Raw genomic sequence first — 18,160 nt, forward strand, 5'->3', positions numbered from 1 at the left:
CGACAAATTTTTGGCCAAAATTCTTTTGGACATCCGTGACGACCTTATTAATGGAGTGCGTTGGTTCGAAGGGACAAACATCGACATTTTAAAGTTCAAATGAGGCCCGGAATGGGAAATGACAGGGTTAGGGCATTTTGAGCGATGGTGTGTTGGTTCATTAATTTGAGCTTGTATTTATTCTTCAAAATCAATGTAATTCATCACATTGTGAAAAGGGCATTTTCGTAATCCAACTTTGTACTTTGATCATTTCCACTTTTAATAATAATAATAATAATAATATATGATGATATGACAGGGTAAGCCCTGCAGTAGATATGTCAAGCTTGTTTTGTCCAAAAGAGTGAATGGAATTCTCTTGACATGCTAAAATAACTAGTCATTCACAGCTTTGGGTTTTTTGTATGGTTCCTTGACATATGTGCCATCAAGTGTGTTGGCAATGAGAGATGGGCAAAAGCTTTAGCTCGACATTAGATCTGCCTTGACTTGATAGTAGAACTCATGATCCAACAAGCCCTTTGAAGCGAGCGTAAGAGATTATAAGTATGAAAAGCACGGCGCAAATGATGCCGCTAATGGCTACCACCTGCACAACATTAAACCAAATATTAACCAAGTAGCTAGTTTATTTTCCCATAAAGGCGTGGTAACCAGACAACAATATTACAGCTGGTCAGAACTAAGAGGTGTCAAACTTACCCATTTAAACATGTAACCATGTTCGTCATTCCAAGAATATGGAATGTTCATCCCAAAAATTCCAGCAATCAAAGAGTAGATAGACGAACACACAGTTCCTGAACTGAGAAAGAGTTCTAACTGCAGCCAGCATTGACAAAAGCCCATGAACATAGAGACAACTGTCATCGTGAGTTTCATTGAGATTGTCTATAACACAATAAGAAGAAAATGATAGTAGAAGATTGGTAGGTGATTAAGATAAAATGCAGAGCACCTGAATGAGCTGATTTCGATGATTGTCCAGCTGAAATAAGAAATGTAAGTTATACATCACAATAACCCATTCAGATGAATCATATCAAAAAGAAAACTATCTTGCCATTTCAACTACCTGAATGTTTATATAATCTTCTGTGTTGTCAATATATTCTCGTAGCTGCAAATTAAAATACACAAATATTAACTAGAAATTGAAAATAAAATGCATTCGGGAACAACTTCTCTATCTTCACAAGGTAGGGATAAGGCTGCGTATGCACCACCCTCCCCAGACCCCACTTGTGGGATTACACTGGCTATGTTGTGAAAATAAAATGCATTCAACATGGCACTCAGAACTGAAAATTCCTGAAGAACAAAATCTAAAAGATCAATGGATTTCCACCCATCTAATAGTCATGTCAGACGGACCATCAATTTGGAATAAAAGGGACATGTGCTAGTAAGTAAAGGAAAATGAAGGGGGAGGCATTGTGTTGAATGAATGGATTCAATGAAAGCAACAAAGACTGGTCCACATTGAGATCCCATTACTCAACAATGGAAGGCCTAATCCCTCTAGTCACAACCATCTTAGAAGCACTTTGTTTTTCAACATTTGCCAAATCAGAAAAATCAGACCTGATTTGTTGCATCTTAAAGAGGCATGACAGAAAAGGTAAAAGAAAGCAATGACAATTCGGGTTCAGAAAGAAGGAATATCTATATGTAAACATAAGGAGACTTGGTTGCTCTCCGACCATTAAAAACAATGACCACCAGCATTGAGAATTGAAGAGCATTGAGAAGAGGGGTAAAAGGAAATGGATTTATTTTTGTGCCAAATAAAACTATTGAAATGGATTTGTCAAAATATCCTTTTGATCGAGTGGATCTGTCAAACATTAATCAACAAGATACGCAAGCAGAAAATAAATTGATAGCAACAAAAATGGCAAAGCAATAAAAAAGCACCACAGATTGGAATATTAAGGAAGACCCAGATCACTCAAGGTCGGATAGTCAAACACACAGATACGATATCCAAGAGAAAAGGTAGAAAAATCAAGATGCAAAATATTTGTTGGGGAAGGGGGAGGGTGAAGAACTGAACTATTTGGCTCAAGTCCGCTATTCAATCACTTCAAAAGAATTTCAGAGGCAGCATACAACTACTATAGCCATCTAAAGTATTATGATACCTCTACTATTATAGAGGCACAGACCAAATTTAAAGAGATGTCAAACTTGAACTCCATCTAAAGGTTCTAAAAGGTTTTGCCAGCTTAAAATATCCAACTTCACATTACTAAAGCTAAAGATGGCAAAACTTGCATACCGTAGTTAGTTTATTAAATGTGCCATCAATTTGCATGAAGTAAGCCTGCAAGAAAGAGAACCACTTCCTTGTAAGTATGGCTCAAAAGAAGCTTTGTTTATTTTTTTCAACTTTTCCTTCTCTTAGGTATAACGAATGATGGCATTAGTAGAAGGTTACCTCCAACAGCATTTCAAGCTCTTCAACATCATTCTCATCCCCCCGAACTGTTGCAATACTTGCTCTACTAGCCCTAGATATTTTTGAGCCAATGGTGGGTGAGGCAAGAAACCAACTGGCTGCACCTGATCCACTTACAGGTGATGCACCAGCCAATTTTCTGGACAAATAGAGGTCAGCCATGTCGTCGTCATCATCCAGAAGTTGTTCAAGCTCATCTCTCACCTGCAATTAAGTACATAATCATAATGAAGCAAACATAATGACTAGACTGTTCAGTGCATAGTGTGACAAAGGATAGCAATGGCAGGTATTGCACTGCTGATATATGGGTAAAAAGATACTGTATGATATCAAAAGAGGTCTAAGAAAGAACTATAACTTAAAAGGATATTACACACTGTCTAGTGCATTGAGCAACTGAAGGGGGCCGGTTACATCATTTAGAAGGTACAGTTTTTTTTTTGAGACAAGTAACAGTAGAAGGTATAGTTTGCTTAATAAAGTAAAGAAATACACTTATATTTGAGGCTAATTACATTTTCCTTTTTGCCTAATAAACTTCTGAGATTTTTATCCATCCGAACAGTCCATTTAGTGCCAGTTATGCATTAGTTATGCAGGTATTAGTTATGTAGGAATTAGTTATGCAGGAATTAGTTATGCAAGCATTAATTATGTAGGAATTAGTTATGCATGTATTGATTATGTAGGGATTAAGTATGCATGTATTATTTATGCAGGGTTTAGTTATGTGGGAATTACCATACATGAATTTTTTTAAATGAATATTTTTTATTTATTTTTTTGATAAAGTTTTCTTAATGAATATTTGATTTGTTTTAAATTAATTTACATTATTACTGCAAAGAAACAAAATTTAAACGCTCTTAAAAAGGGCCAGAAGTACTCATCATGAATCTAGTTATCACAATTTGATACCTAGAGATCGACTTTTGTTTGCATGATTTGTACGGAAAAAAAAAGGTATTGCCAGCTGGCCAAGATAGAAATCGTAATTTGGATCAGTAGACAAAATTATAGGAGACAATATAAATAAAATATATAATTCTTTCTCATGCTCAATCACATTAAATATAAAGAAAAAAAAAACGTTTTAAGAGTGAATTGATAGAGGTAAATGTGTAATTCATTATTTTAATCCATGCATAACTAATCCCCACATAAATTATTCCACCTTCTACCTCACATAAAATTATACATAGATTTCATCATAAATTATGTGAGCACTAATTATGTAAAATTGCTAAAACACAACCAAACACCAAATGGTTATGTAAAATTCTAGAGAAAATGGTCAAAATGGTCCTTCATGTATGGGGGTTGAATTATTTTGGTCCTTGCTATATACCACACGATAGAAATTGTCCTTAATGTATGTAAAAATGGGTATCATTTTGGTCCTAATCCCTAAATTTAACTATTCTCCGTTAAAATCTAACAACCTCCTCTCAAGCTCATCTCTCTCTTCTCCTTGCTTGCTCTGCCTCCCTCTCTACTTCTCAATCCATTTGATTGAAATGACTTGAAATTAGATTCCACAAAATATCCATCCGACTGAGCTGGCCTAGCAAACATTGTACGATTCCACAAAATTGAAATGGCTTAACTATATACCAATTGATCTCTTCCATAGGATGATGAATATAACCCAAAAATTGTTGTTGTGAACAGAATAATATACACAAGCAAGCTCACAAAGAATGGTATTTTTCATTGTCTATCACCATATACCCTTCCGGAGTGAGAATTAGAACTTTTATCATTAATTACTCTTCCTAAATTAGAATTGGCATATTTCCTCATGCTCAACAACCAGTATACAAAAGAAGCTAAATTTTACAAATGAGTTGCAAGCAAAAAGTTTCCAAGACTCGAGCTTTTCACCTTTATCTCCTCCAGAGAAAAAAAGGATGGAGCTTTACCATCAATGTGAAAAAAAGATGATATGGGCTATCAACAGAAATGGATGTTTCTCTAGAAAGAGCACTGAAGCTCAAAAGCTTTCAAATTTCCACAGATGAAAAAGTAAAATTATTGGTGTTGGGTTTTACTATCCAAAGAAACTGACTAATAAAGGCAAGGTTGAAAATTGAAGAAAAAAGTGATAGCACCAATGTACGACTAGCAGAACAAATTCAAATAAAATAATCAGATTACCTACAAACGATAAATAGATTGCAGTCCTGCTTGCAGTGAAGAACCAGAGAGGCGGTGGGTCAGCAAGGAGAAGAGAGAGATGAGCTAGGGAGGGGAACGTTAGATTTTAACGGAAAACAGTTAAACTTAGGGATAGAGTTCTTCTACTCGAGAAACTACAAAATTCATGGCAGTCTATGTACATATTGTAAACATGCAAGATAAGGCGTGAGGTAAGAGATCAGTCATTATCATCCCGAAAATGTCATTTAATGCTGGGTGGAAGGTCACTGCAGTTGAACTCTCACTTCATTTATATCGAATCCCAGAAGGCAGTTACAAGTGTTGCTAGGAATACAGTGGAAGGACTCCCCTACACAGAGAGTGTCACAAGGAATAAATGGACGGCCAGAGAAATGAATGAGGCCACTGTTCAGGAGAAAGATGGTATCATCACCATTTCTGGAGGAGTCGGCACTTCCCAAAATGAACTCTCTAAGAGCGAGGTGGGTAGCCTTCCAGTAGGGATTTCAGAGAAATATCGTTGGGCTAGTAGCACTTGGAAGCAGGCATACATAATGTTAACATCTATGAGATGGGACAAAACCCTTCCTCCTCGAATTCTCATTGAAGACAACATCAAACCATGTTCTAAAGGGGAAGTGGTATTGGTAACTTCAAGAGTTTAATTTTCAATGGTGGTCGTCGGCAGTGGGCTCTCTCTTAAAAACTTCAGACATCAATCATGTTTGGATCAGGTAGGTTTCCCACTACAATTATGGCCCCATAATGTTTTCAAGGAAGTCAGAGATTACTATGGAGGTTGGATTCAAATTGAAGAAGAAAGAGGGCTCAGAGACCATCTAAAATGAGAAAGACAGAAAGGTGAGAGGGAATGAGGACTTAATCCCAAAGGGTTGCTCCAAAGATGTACAACCTAATATCTTTGAGAACTCATATCTTCTGGCATGTGAGGGCATGACGGCATGTATTTTAAGAGATCCAACTATAACAAGAATCGGCATAGAATTTGACATAGATTTCCAAGGATGCAAAAAGGTGGTTTTATAATTGTTCACGAAGATTGATCATAAGAGGAGAACAAACAAAGGTGACACAGGTTCGCTGATGGCAACAACTCCAAAAATTAAAGGGTTCCAAAGAGCTGAACAACACACTTTCTTTAAAAAGTCCAAGCACCACATGTGAACAATGTTTTTGGAGAAGGAACCCCAACAGTGCTTATGAGGATAACACCATTGGTAAGCTTGGACTCAACACAATCTCACTGTTTGCACAATCTTTCAAGCAACAAAAAGCATCCCCATTCATTTTCGGCCTTAGTGGAGCTTCTCACTTGTGAGGAAGAAAGGGAATCTAGTATCTTAGCAGCAGCATTTTCAAGGCTGGGTTCTCGAAGAGCATGTAAATAAATTAGAATCCTTGAATCTATTTCCATGGAACAGCTAATTCAAATGAAGTTCTCTTTTTCGTCTTTTCTTGGGTAGAAGGTCATAAGAAACTCTAACAAGCCACAATAATTAAATCAAGATATCTTTTTTAATTGGTGAATATGATCAAGATAGCCTGTACAGTAGGTTCAAGATAGAACTGGGATATTGACGAGAAACAAAGCACTTTGGAGTATACAAGGATCCTAAGAATCCAACTGCAACAAATTCCATGACAAAGTTCGTTCTTAATAGGAGTAGAAATTACAGCACACGCATAAGTTGAAGATATTCATTTAGGGGTCGTTTAGTAGAGTGTATTAATAAAAATAATGCTTGCATTAGCTTTGTGTATTAGTAGTACCTTGTTTGATCCATTTTTTTATGCTATGTATAACTAATGCAAGCATTAGTTACACACTCTATTGTGTATTGATAAGTGTATTACTAATACCATGGATTTCTACGTATTAGTAATGCAAAGGATTTAATACATGCATTAACATAATTAAAGACCCAATTACCCCTCAAAAACACTTTTACATCTTTTCCACCATAATTGTGGAGAATACTTCTGTAAATAAATATTTTTATACAATACACACTTTTTTTTAATACACCAAACCAAACAATGCATAAAAAATATCTATGCTTGACTAATGCAAGTATAACTAATACAATCATTACTAATACACTCTATTTAGCATTATTTTTATACACTCTACCAAACGACTCCTTAGTATATCAAAATGGAGTGGAGCTCCATGGCTTTGGTTAGATGGCAAAGGTAGTACAACACAGGGATGTGTCGTAGGCGCATGGCATGAATTTAAAACTTAGTAGCAACACCAAGACTGGATTTCAGCAGAGAAGTGCAGAGCAGGGAATCCATTTCTACTGAGTTTTGAATATGAAACAGCAAATTTCTTGGTTATCAAAACAATATATCAAAATGGAGCAGAAAGAAATGTGTTCATATAATGGGTCACGATTCTAATATATACAAGCTAATCATGTATGAACATTGGGCTTCTTTACTGCTAACTTTAAGATCATTATCAAGTTTTTCTTTTCCCCCTTTTTCTTGGTGGGTGGGTGGCAGTTTCTGTACAAATATCTCTCCGAGAAATGTAAATATACTAGCTGCATATATATAGCTACTAGGGGTGGCAAAATTAGCCCATGAAGATCAGGTCATTGGTTCAAGCCATTTTGAGACGTCCAATTCAGCCTGTAAAGAAATGAATCTTGCGCTTAACTCAACCTCAAAAGTTAGCTCATGAGGGGAGGATTGTCCAAGTCCATATAAGGAGTCCATAATTCTCTCATCCCACTGATGTGGGACTTAACACCCTGCCTCACCCCAGGACTGGACATCTAGTGAGTGGATAATTTAATATGAAAGCCAAACATCACCAGTAATTGGGATGGGTTTGGCTCTAATACCATGTAAAATTAGATTTTGGGACTAGCTCACTCTGCCTAACTCACCTAATTTTACATGGTCTCAGAGAGGGACTTATCTCACCTGATGTTGGGCCCCCAAATTAAATTTGTCCACGTACCAGATGTCCATCCCTAGGTGTGAGGTGGGGGGTGTTAAAAGAATGAAAAAATTTCACATCGGTGGTTAATGAGATGTATGGTCTTCTTATAAGGCTTGGGCAATCCTTCTGCCTTTGAGCTAGCTTTAAGGGTGTGGGTTAGGGTCAAGACCTAATTTTACACAACCATTTAAAAATCGGGTTGATATGTAGCTCAAGTTGACCCATGAAAAAACTTGTCAAAATATTTTCAAAAGGACATTTTTGTTTGATATGTTATATATTACAAAAATAAATAGGTTCTTAAAAACATATTAAAAACAAACAAAGGAAATTAAAACATAGTAAGAAATACTAAAAATTGGGCGGGTTGGGTTATGACCCGTGTTTTAGCTCGTTTCAGCCCAAGTAACTTTTAAGTCATTTAGACCCGCCTAAGTTCAGCCCAACCAGCCCATTTAACACCACTAATCGACACAAAGGCTGGAATCTGTGGTCATGAAGAGGCATTTATTAATGGAACAACGGAATAATATAAAATATGACTCTTTCAACAAAATATCTTTAACAATCTGGAGAGGAAAAAGTTCAAAGGATTTAAATGGTGTTCAACTTGTTAAAACAAACTAATAAAAATGAAAACACAAATAAGAAAGTTAATGTCAATGTCACTTAAATATAGGTTCCAACCTTTTGTACACGAGCAGTCAACCGTGTCATTTGACTCTTTAATTTCCGCACTCTATCCAGATTACGGCTACTAATCTGCATTAAAAATTATTTTGAATAAATTACCCCATGATAGATAGATAACATTCTAGCAATCAACCTTCCAAGGATTGTAGACACAAAGACATCCACATATACGTGCATACAGGAGATTATGCGTGAGGATCAGGAAAAAGGAACCACAGAAAAGAAAGAATCTTAAGATTCTTGACATGAAAAGGAACATGCTGAACTTTCAAATGCAGTACAACCTCAAACTTGTTGAAATTAGTAGCTGCACCTAAGTTACCCAAGAAATGCAAGCAAAACTTTACAAGGACACACAGCAGGAAACGGACACAATGTCCAAGATGCCAAAAGACACTGAATATAGATATCCCAGCAAACTAAGAGAACAGTATACATTCTTCCTTTTTTTTCATGTAGAAAATTATATGCATTCTTCATATGTGGAACAATATCTGAAGGATAAGGACCTCTTTCAGTAAGTTTTGGGGAACACCTTTCATTGAAATAGACATGCAGAGGGGTGTGTGTGAGGGAGAAGGAGAGTGAAAACACCTAACAGTTTGTGCTGAGTGAGTATGGCCTGCCCTAATTGACATCTGTTTATTATTCTTTAAGAAGTAAATATGACCAAGTTTTACTCCAAAACTATCAAGTTTTCTGTGAAGGGTACTCATGCTGAAATTAACACGGCGAAGGGGGATAAGAAGCAGTAGAACTTTTTCAGGAAATAGTTCACACTTCCTCATATCAGAAGCAGTAAAAGAGAGAGTCCAAACAGTATTTAATATGGCGAGGAATTCTCTTTTAAAGGACAAACAAAAACAACTACAAGTTCTACTGTTTACAAAAAGGAATTATTTACTGTTAATAACAAAAGTGTGATTTGATAAGGTGAGAGTGGCCCAGGTGGAGGACAAGTTACGGGAGGCAAGACTGAGATGGTTCCGGTATGTGAAGAGGAGATACAAGAATGCTTGGTGCGGAGCTATGAGAGGTTGGCTATGGATGGTTTCAGGAAAGGTAGAGGTAGATCAAAGTATTGAAGTGAGGTGATTAGACAAGACATATGACAGGACATATGGCAGCTTGATCAGCTTACAGCGGACATGATCTTAGATAGGAGATTATGGAGGACATGGATTACGGTAGTATGTAGATGAGGATTGTCTCGTTCATTCTACCTTACTAGCAATCGTAGTATTACTCTTGTAGTTTTTGGTTTCTTTGATTTCTGTTACTATTTATTATTCCTTGTACTTCGTTTATCGTATTACTTGATTTCTTCACTCATATTATTTTCTTAAGCCAAGGTTTATCGGAAACAATCTCTCTACCTCCCAAGGTAGGGGTAAGATCTGCATACGCACTACCCTCCCTAGACCCCACTAGTGGGACTACACTGGGTTTTGTTGTTGTTAACAAAGTGTTATCTGTGTAGAGATAGTCCAACACTCACCCAAATTTTTTTACTTTTTCTTAACCTTACGATTCCAAGTCAAAATTTAATGGCGTCTCATTTTCTTGAGAGGATAACAATGGCCAAAGGCAAAAAAAAAGAAAGGAAAAAACCGAGTGCCAAGAATGATAAATAGGATCTTAGTTCACGTAAAGTGTCATAAACAAACGAAAAGCATGATAGTTGAGATTGAAGATTTCCAACACACACACACAAACATAAAAATAATTATTTGTGTTAGTGTGTGTGCAGGAAACAGTTAAGGATTGCAAGTTATCAATTGACATATAACAGGAAATTCAGGATAAACAGGGAAAGATAGGAATGTTGGCAGAAGGTAGCTCTTTTTTCTAGGGATGGAAGAGCAATATCATTTAGCATACTTATAATGCAAACATAGAAATGTAAACACTAAACAGATTTATGTTTCATATACACACCTTTGATGTCAGCATATCCAGAGCAGGGTAAACAGCAGTTTCCAATTCTAATGTGCGCGCAGCAAGGTAACTACAGATGGCTTCCAAAGCGACCTCTAGGGCTCGGAATTCAAATGGAGACTCTGCGTTGTATTTGGCACAAGAAAAAATGTTAACATACTCACAAAAAGAACACGAGTAATATCCAAAGAAATGAGAAGCATGAGCTTAAAAATCCAATGTGAGAAATTCACAAGTACAGAAAATTGAGAATGATAAGAGGAAAACCATCTTCATCAGTTGTTTCAATATCATGCTGAACATTGGAATCTTTTTCCTCTCTCTGGTCTTCACGATTTGCATTCATTGGTTTCAGTCGCCTTCTGAGTTCCTCAACAACGGGAGTAACATTGTCATCTGATGGATCCCGAAGAAGAACCTGTCCGATAGAAAATTTAGAAATGGTCATATATTTGGGGCTGATTTTATAAGCGAAAGACGCTCAATGTGTAGAAGTTGATGTGAATATCCACAATAACAAGATCTAACTGCCCACATGGAGCTTCAATTACCCAACATAGTAAAGATGTATGTATTCTTTCTCCTCACCTAAAATAAAAAACTTGGGAGCCAAGGGATTGGAATTTTAATCAAAAGAAAATGGTAGGACCAAATCTGACTCATTTGTCTAATTATAAAGATAACTTTTGTTTATTCTAAATGATGTCTCACTCATGTAGTTAAAATAAAGGTCATTGTACTCATTCATGTTGATTTGATTTTCAGAGAAATATAGCATCAGCGGGAATTCTAATCCTACTTGTGATCAAGATAAATCTAGATTAAGAGCCCACTTGGGTAAGCTATTTGTAAATTGTTTATGAACTTCAAGTGTTGCAAAGCATTTTTAAGTGATGAAACTGATTTTATAAATAAGCAGTTACGTGTTTTGAATAGAAGTACTAAGACTGATAATAAGCAATTAATGTGTTTGGTAAAAAGTAGTGATTTTTTTAATCAAGTAAAAGTATTTTCATTCATAAACATGGTCAAACTGAGCGTACACAAGAGTACACCAAAAGGTAAAGAATTTACCTATTATGATTCTCTACAAACTCCACCCAATCATCTATACAACAAGGGACTTTCTGATTACACCAAAAGAAAATAAGGGATCAGAGACTACTCCTCAACTGAGAAGAACTCAATTCTACTCCTTCAAAAGCTCTCATGTTTCCCTCCCCAGGCTACCCACAATAGCACAAGCACAACCACTTTCCACCCCTTCGTCTTCTCTTCCGCCCGCTCTTTCAACTGCACATCAAATCTTTCACAATTTTGGCATTGCCCAAGGAGTGCCAAACCTCTTAAACATATCCTATCATAATCTCATGGTTAGTCCACAATATAGAAGAAAAATTATCCATGTCCTCGCCTGCCTCCTTACCATGTAACACCAACTTCCGTGTTCCCAAATTTTCTATTGTCAAAATCACCCCTCTAATGGCTAGCCAAGTGAAAAAGCACACCTTCCTCGATGCATTTGGAACCCATATTGCATTACATGATAAAGCAACTCCTCCCTAACCAACAATTTATCATGAAAGGAATTGACTGAAAACTCTCCATCGTTTCCCAGACTTCACCACCAAACATCAGAATTATCCATCGGATTGACTTGCCAATGAAGTAAAACTAATAACCTTTGAAACTCACTCACTTTCCAGTCTTGAAAATCCCTTCTAAATCTCGAATCCCAAAAAGACTATCCCCCTTGTGTCCCCCTAATTTGTTGAAATATTGAGTCTCTTTGGCAAGATAATTTGTACAAACTCAAAATTCATCTTTCAAAACTATGTTCCCACACCATTTATTTCCCAAAAATAATCTCTCCTCCCACCTCCGACCTTGAATGAGATATTTTGCACAAAATAATCCCATCCGTTCATGATATTACTCTACAAACCACAACCGAATGGCAAAACAATATCTCTAGTCTTCCACACACACACACACCTTCCATACTCCCATATTTATTGTTATTGCCCCCCTCCACAAAGCCTAAACAACCATTTGCCTAGTAAAGCTTTATTAAAAACTTTTAAATCTTTCATTCCAAGTTCTCCTATTTTTTAGGAGATGTGATCATCTACCACCGCACCAAGTGGATTTTCTTGTCCCATCCACCACATCCTAGAGGAAATTTCTTTGAATTTTTTCCAACTTTTCAATGACCGAAGTTGGAGCATGAAAGACATGTAGTAAGTGGGAATGCTCGATGAGGTGCTCTTAATAAGCACTTCCTTCCCGCCCTTGGACAAATATCTTTTCTTCCCCCTGCTAGTTCGTTCTCAACCCTCTAAAGAACCAGATTTCACATTGTATGATCCTTGTTCGAATCACCTAAAGGCACTCCGAGATATGTAGTCGGAAAAAGTCCCTACCTTGCAATTCAAGACTCAAGCGATATCATTCATCTCCCCAACAGGAATAATCTCACACTTCCTCAAATTAATTTTAAGACCTAATAAGTTGCTCCTTGGGTCAAAAGCATAAAATACTTACAAACAATTCTAAATTTAACAATATCCTTGTAAAGAAAAGGTAAACGATGAATACAGAGTGAAAAGAAAGTTGGGGGGGTTTATTCTGTGAAAGGTATTTTGAGAATTAAAACAAAATATCAAGGATAAAATAATAAAAAAACTTGATCAAACTAGAAGTGCTCTTATAAGCAATTTGAGTGTAAACCAATCGCGTAGATAAGGCATAAAATGCTTATATGAATTTGACCAGCTTATAAGTTTAGCCAAACACCCTCTAAGATGCTAAACAAAGATAGAAAACCCAGTTCCTATCTTCTCTGGAATGAACAAGACCTGAATTAAGACTAATATGGAATCACTATGTTCAAAGTATGTTAGATCTGAATGCAGCAACTAGGCTTCTTAAGTTGGCGGAAGATGCTTTCACCAAATAAAGATTAGGGAGCTAACCCATTCAATATGTAAGAATCATAAAAAGCATTCAAAAGCTAAGCAATAAATGATCTTGGTCTTCCAATGTATACTTGAAGAGCCTAAAGGATTTAACTTTAAAATCTAATAATTGCATTAGAATCAAACTTCTAATATTTCAAAGTATAGACCTTTTGTTGAATATCTACTTTTTGAGAAAAGGTAACTTGTATTATAAACACAGGAATACTCAGGACGTATTCCAGTGATACTTACAATTAGAAATACAAAAGTGTTGCTGTTTTCCTATGAACTCATTAAGAACTCTAAGATACTAGGGATATCCTCATCTTCATGAGAATATTCATGTTTACACCAAAAATAGAAAAGAGCTAAACACTTCAACTTCATCTTCTCCATAGAGCAGCTCTTGTTCTCAAAACATCTCTGATTCCTTTCCAGCCAAATAGTCCACCAAATGCAGGCTGGGACAATCTTCCATCTGTACTTATCTAATTAGATGTTGGAAAACGTACTTTACTATCTTATAAAGGGAAGCTAAGTTGTCATACTTTTTAGGGTTAAGTGAAACATGAGATAAAAAATCTAGGATGGTATATGGTGGGAAAAAATGTAAAAGGACTAATAATTCTACTGGCCTATGGTGGACTTGACCAACATAACATGTACATGACCAAATTCTGGGAATGGAAAAGGAGGGCACTTGGAAAGAAACAACAGGGATGGGTGGTCTAAATTTGAGGTCAAATGAACATTTTAATCAATTCCAGACTTTGACCACTTTCCAAGTAGGAGAACCCACAAATACTTTAGTTACAAAACAAAATTCCAACAGCCTATCTGAGGTTTGCACAGCATATATCTTCCCAAACCCATGTAAAGAAGGAAGGCTGCAGCAAGATGCCATCTAGTACAAAAATAAATAGTCTACTTATGATGAATTATCTGAACTCCATCTGAGTAAGCTTCCAAAAGCATAACATATCCCATCCTAAAATCCGTGTAAACGATGAGGGTTGACGCGTGTTACTGGCTAGAAAAAAGAACTCCTAACTGTGATGAATCTTATGAATTCTGAACTAAATGAGATGTAACTAGGTACACTGCAATATCGGCGTCCAGGTTTAGTGTTAGATGAGCAACGGGTTCCATAACATCATTCTGGAATTACAAAGTATAAGCAAGGTAAGGTTCCCGCACCATGGAAGAGAGCGGATGAAGTCGTCCCACAAAATCATGCTTGGGTGTGATGCAAGATAAAAGGGTTCCCACATCTTATTAGATGTATGAGATAATGGATACTACCCCAAGAGAGTTGTATTCGAATAGATAGTTTGAACATAGGCTCGTTGATAGGAAAGTAAAAAGAATTTGTTTTTGCCTTAAATAGGAGGAGAGTTGATATTATGTGTCAGCAAGAGACTAAGTTGTTACACTAGTAGAATTAGGTATAAAGAAGTAAAGGCCATAACAAGCATGAGGGTAAGAGAACATGTGGTCTAGATGGTATTATCGAGATTTAGAAGTTAAGACCAGTCAAGGTGATTTTCTCAGTGAAAGATTTTGTTATGTCATACAAAAACACCTACTAACATATTTCAGAAGCTCACTCTTGTTACAACTTCTATAAAATGCGTGTAAAGAATCCTGCTATTATGCTATCCTTTCTAAATGATAGCACAAACATAATTCAGTTACATGTCCTCGTATTTTTTTATAAGTACATGTCCTAGTATTATTGAACATCCTCTCAGAGGAGAAAGGAAAAGGTAGCATTTTTTGACTTCACAGAAAAATAGAACCAAGCCCTGACAATAAAAGATTATAGAAAAATTGTCATATCCAATCTTTGTACTGCAATTGTAGTCTTAACTCCTAATTTCAACTGATGAAAGTGAAATCATAAGCAACACAACACAAATGTTACCCGCCATAATAAAGTGAAACTGTTGGCATGCCTATCATTAAACAAAAGTAACAGTATACTAAAGCAGTTAAACCACAAGATTGGTAAGAACATGGCTGACTGCATCCTGACTTCAAAAGTACAAAAAATGTAGTTCCATAGACTACACACATACATACAGTTAACAAAAATTCAAATAACTTTGCAAGATCAAAAGTTCAGAAAACAAGAAGCTTCTGTGAAAAAAAAAACATAATTACCTCTTCAGATGTAATAATAGCCTTGATATGCTGCCCTTAATCACATAGAAAAAATTTGCAATGGTTAGTAAACAAAGCACTTGAAAATGGAAAATGGAAAATGAAAGTAGGATATAAACTGTCAAGCAAAAAAGCAAAATGTGAAAAACAGGTATAGGTATTTACAGAAAGAACAATTAGCATATCATCGCCAAACACAGAGTGCATATTCCCAACAACTCTGTCTCAATGACAAATAGGACAAAATTGACGGCTTTATGAGTTCTCAATTTTCATTTTGCTCAATTTACAGAGCAGCTATAGCTATTTACAGAAAAAAAATATCATGAAAATCAGCATATCATCTCCAAATGCAGAGTGCACATTACCAACAACTACGTCTAAAAAGGCAAATCGGACAATATTGAGGACGGCTTTAGCCTTTTATGTATTCTCGATTTTCACTTTCCTATTTTAATCCAATACTCAATAATCCAGGATTCTGTATAACAAAAAAAATCAATCACCACTACATTTAACGTAATAATCTCCAAACACAGAGTGCACATTCCCAACAACTAGGTCTCAGTGACAAATTGGACAAAATTGCGGACAACTTTATGAATTCTCAAATTTCATTTTGCTCAATTTCTACCCATTTCACTCCAACACAGAATAATTGGCTATTCTGTATAAGAAAAAAAAATCAATCATGAATTTTCAATCTTCATTTTGCTCAATTTCAATCCATTTCATTCCAATACTCACTAATTGGGTACTCTATATAAGAAAAAGAAACCTCAATTTTCATTTTTCTCAATTTCGACTCATTACTCAATAATTGGAGATTCTGTATAAGAAAGAAAAAAAAAACAATCACCTCTAAATTAAGAACAATAGCTCTTTCACGGCCAAGAATGGCAGAAGGATAAGAAAGGAGTGGATCAATAATCCGAAGATCACGAGCGTGAATTTGCACGCGATGCATGATCTCATACTTATCAACATCTAGAACAGTTTCCAATCCTGAAGCATCCATCAAAAGCCAACTCCTTGCACCCGCTCCCTTCTTCTTCAACCCACCCACCACCGTACCTGGATCCACCGGCACCACATGCCCACCTCCCTCTCGACCCATCATCATCATCAACAACAACAATAACCATTCAACCTCAATATCAAATACCCTTTTACACACAATCAACCATAACCCAGATTTTTTTTTTCCACAATTTGTATGTATATATGAATGTATATAGAGTATATTAAAGAACTTTCTCTGTCGTTTTCTGTACAGAAAAATTCAAGGAAAAATAAACCCTAATTGAATGAAATTATTAGGGTTTTTGGGTGTAAATTGGAAAATGTATAAGAATTACATGGCTATACACACAGAGAAGTGGAGAATTATATTTTGGATGAAAGAGGAACTCTGGGAAGAAAGCTTTATTTTGTTCCAAAATTCTTTTGTATGATGGCCAAATTGGCCCCAACTTCTTTTGGATAGTTTTAATTTATTTGTTTTATTTTTTGTTTTAAAAATATTTATTTTTTGTTGATTTTCTATATGGCGTATTTATTATTATAAGATTTAAGTAATACTTTATACATTTTGTATATATTTAGATTAAAATTATAAAGTTTAAAAGGTTTTCGTAACCTTTTTAAAAAAAATTCGTGTAAATCAAAATTGTTAGATAAAAATATTGAAACGAAAAGAATATTAATTTTCATTTGGGACCACAATTTTGAAGGAGGAATACTTATTTGTAATGGTCAATTTAAGGGTAGCTATTATATAATAAATATTGAATTATCATATCAAAATCAATAGTTAGATGAGGTAAAATAGAATACATTTCAAATTAATTACATGAATTGATTGATCGTCTTGTAGTTTGTCTCAAAATTTACTCCTAATTGAGCTACTGTTCAGTTTTTTCTAGTGTTAATTATTAATTTAGTTGTGTTTACTATTTTTAAGTTGTTATTATCTTTTCCCTTCTAAGAATTAACGTTTCAATATTTGTTATTATTGATGTTTATTCAATCATATATAAGGATTTGTAAATATTATCGAATATTATCATCTTTCTTCTCATGTATCAAAATAATAGAGTATAGACCACAGAGTCAAGATTTTGAGTAATATTCTATGTTATTCGTGTATGTTAAATAGAAAGAATATTTTCAAGTCATAACAAAAGATTTATGCTTCATTAAAGTATATATTTTAAATAATAAAAGAAAAATTCAATCACTTGATATTAAGACTAAAGAACAATGAGATTTAATCGGTTTAAATTTAAAAGAATCAAATAAAATAAGACATTAGAACTTCTTTTTTGGTCTAGTATAAGCATATTTATGCACATGATATAGCTTAACTTGTTTTTTTTTACAAAGTAATTAGTGAAAGAAATACAAGAAAATAAGTTAAAAGGTTGATAGAACCACACGTAAGCTTAGATTTATAATTTGACAATTCCAATATAATTTATATGTGCTTTTGTATCTTTATCCCTTTTTATACTATTATATATATCAGGATAAGTAATTTATATTAACCAACCACTACACTATGATTCCTCCACTACAAATATATTCCTTTATTCTTCTCATAGAACTCTTACATCAACAAATTTGCAAATTTGTAAGCAGTATTTAAATAAATGCTAGTAATAAATATAGAAATATGCTGTTTTACTTTCAAAACTATAATCAAATTGATTTGATTTAGTTCGATCGGTTTTTTTCAATTATTTTGATACAAATTAACTTTGTTATGTGATGACACATAATTGATAAAGGTGCGCTTAACAGCTC

The 18,160-nt window shown here is 35.1% G+C and overlaps 1 protein-coding gene across 1 annotated transcript; it reads right to left on the bottom strand.

Annotated features, from left to right (window-relative positions):
• Positions 1-228: 228 nt before the first annotated feature.
• Positions 229-16,748, bottom strand: LOC125825864 (magnesium transporter MRS2-I-like). Its single transcript, XM_049505156.1, has 11 exons — positions 16,215-16,748; positions 15,356-15,385; positions 10,500-10,650; positions 10,233-10,354; positions 8,289-8,363; positions 2,444-2,668; positions 2,285-2,329; positions 1,079-1,123; positions 962-991; positions 706-825; positions 229-592 (listed from the first exon to the last, which is right to left on the bottom strand). The coding sequence occupies exons 1-11, from the start codon at positions 16,479-16,481 to the stop codon at positions 506-508; spliced, it is 1,197 nt and encodes a 398-aa protein (XP_049361113.1). The 5' UTR covers positions 16,482-16,748; the 3' UTR covers positions 229-505.
• Positions 16,749-18,160: the final 1,412 nt, after the last annotated feature.

The sequence above is a fragment of the Solanum verrucosum genome, unplaced genomic scaffold, assembly GCF_900185275.1.
Source record: "Solanum verrucosum unplaced genomic scaffold, falcon-dt-bn FXZP01000161.1, whole genome shotgun sequence".
In the NCBI taxonomy this organism is placed as follows: Eukaryota; Viridiplantae; Streptophyta; class Magnoliopsida; order Solanales; family Solanaceae; genus Solanum; species Solanum verrucosum.

Coding starts and splice junctions, on each gene's coding strand:
- LOC125825864 (XM_049505156.1), bottom strand. CDS start 16,481: ATGATGATGATGGGTCGAGAGGGAGGTGGGCATGTGGTGCCGGTGGAT. Junction 2,669..8,288: donor TGACTGCTCGTGTACAAAAG/GTTGGAACCTAT, acceptor ACTTAATTGCAG/GTGAGAGATGAGCTTGAACA. Junction 1,124..2,284: donor CATTTAATAAACTAACTACG/GTATGCAAGTTT, acceptor TTTAATTTGCAG/CTACGAGAATATATTGACAA.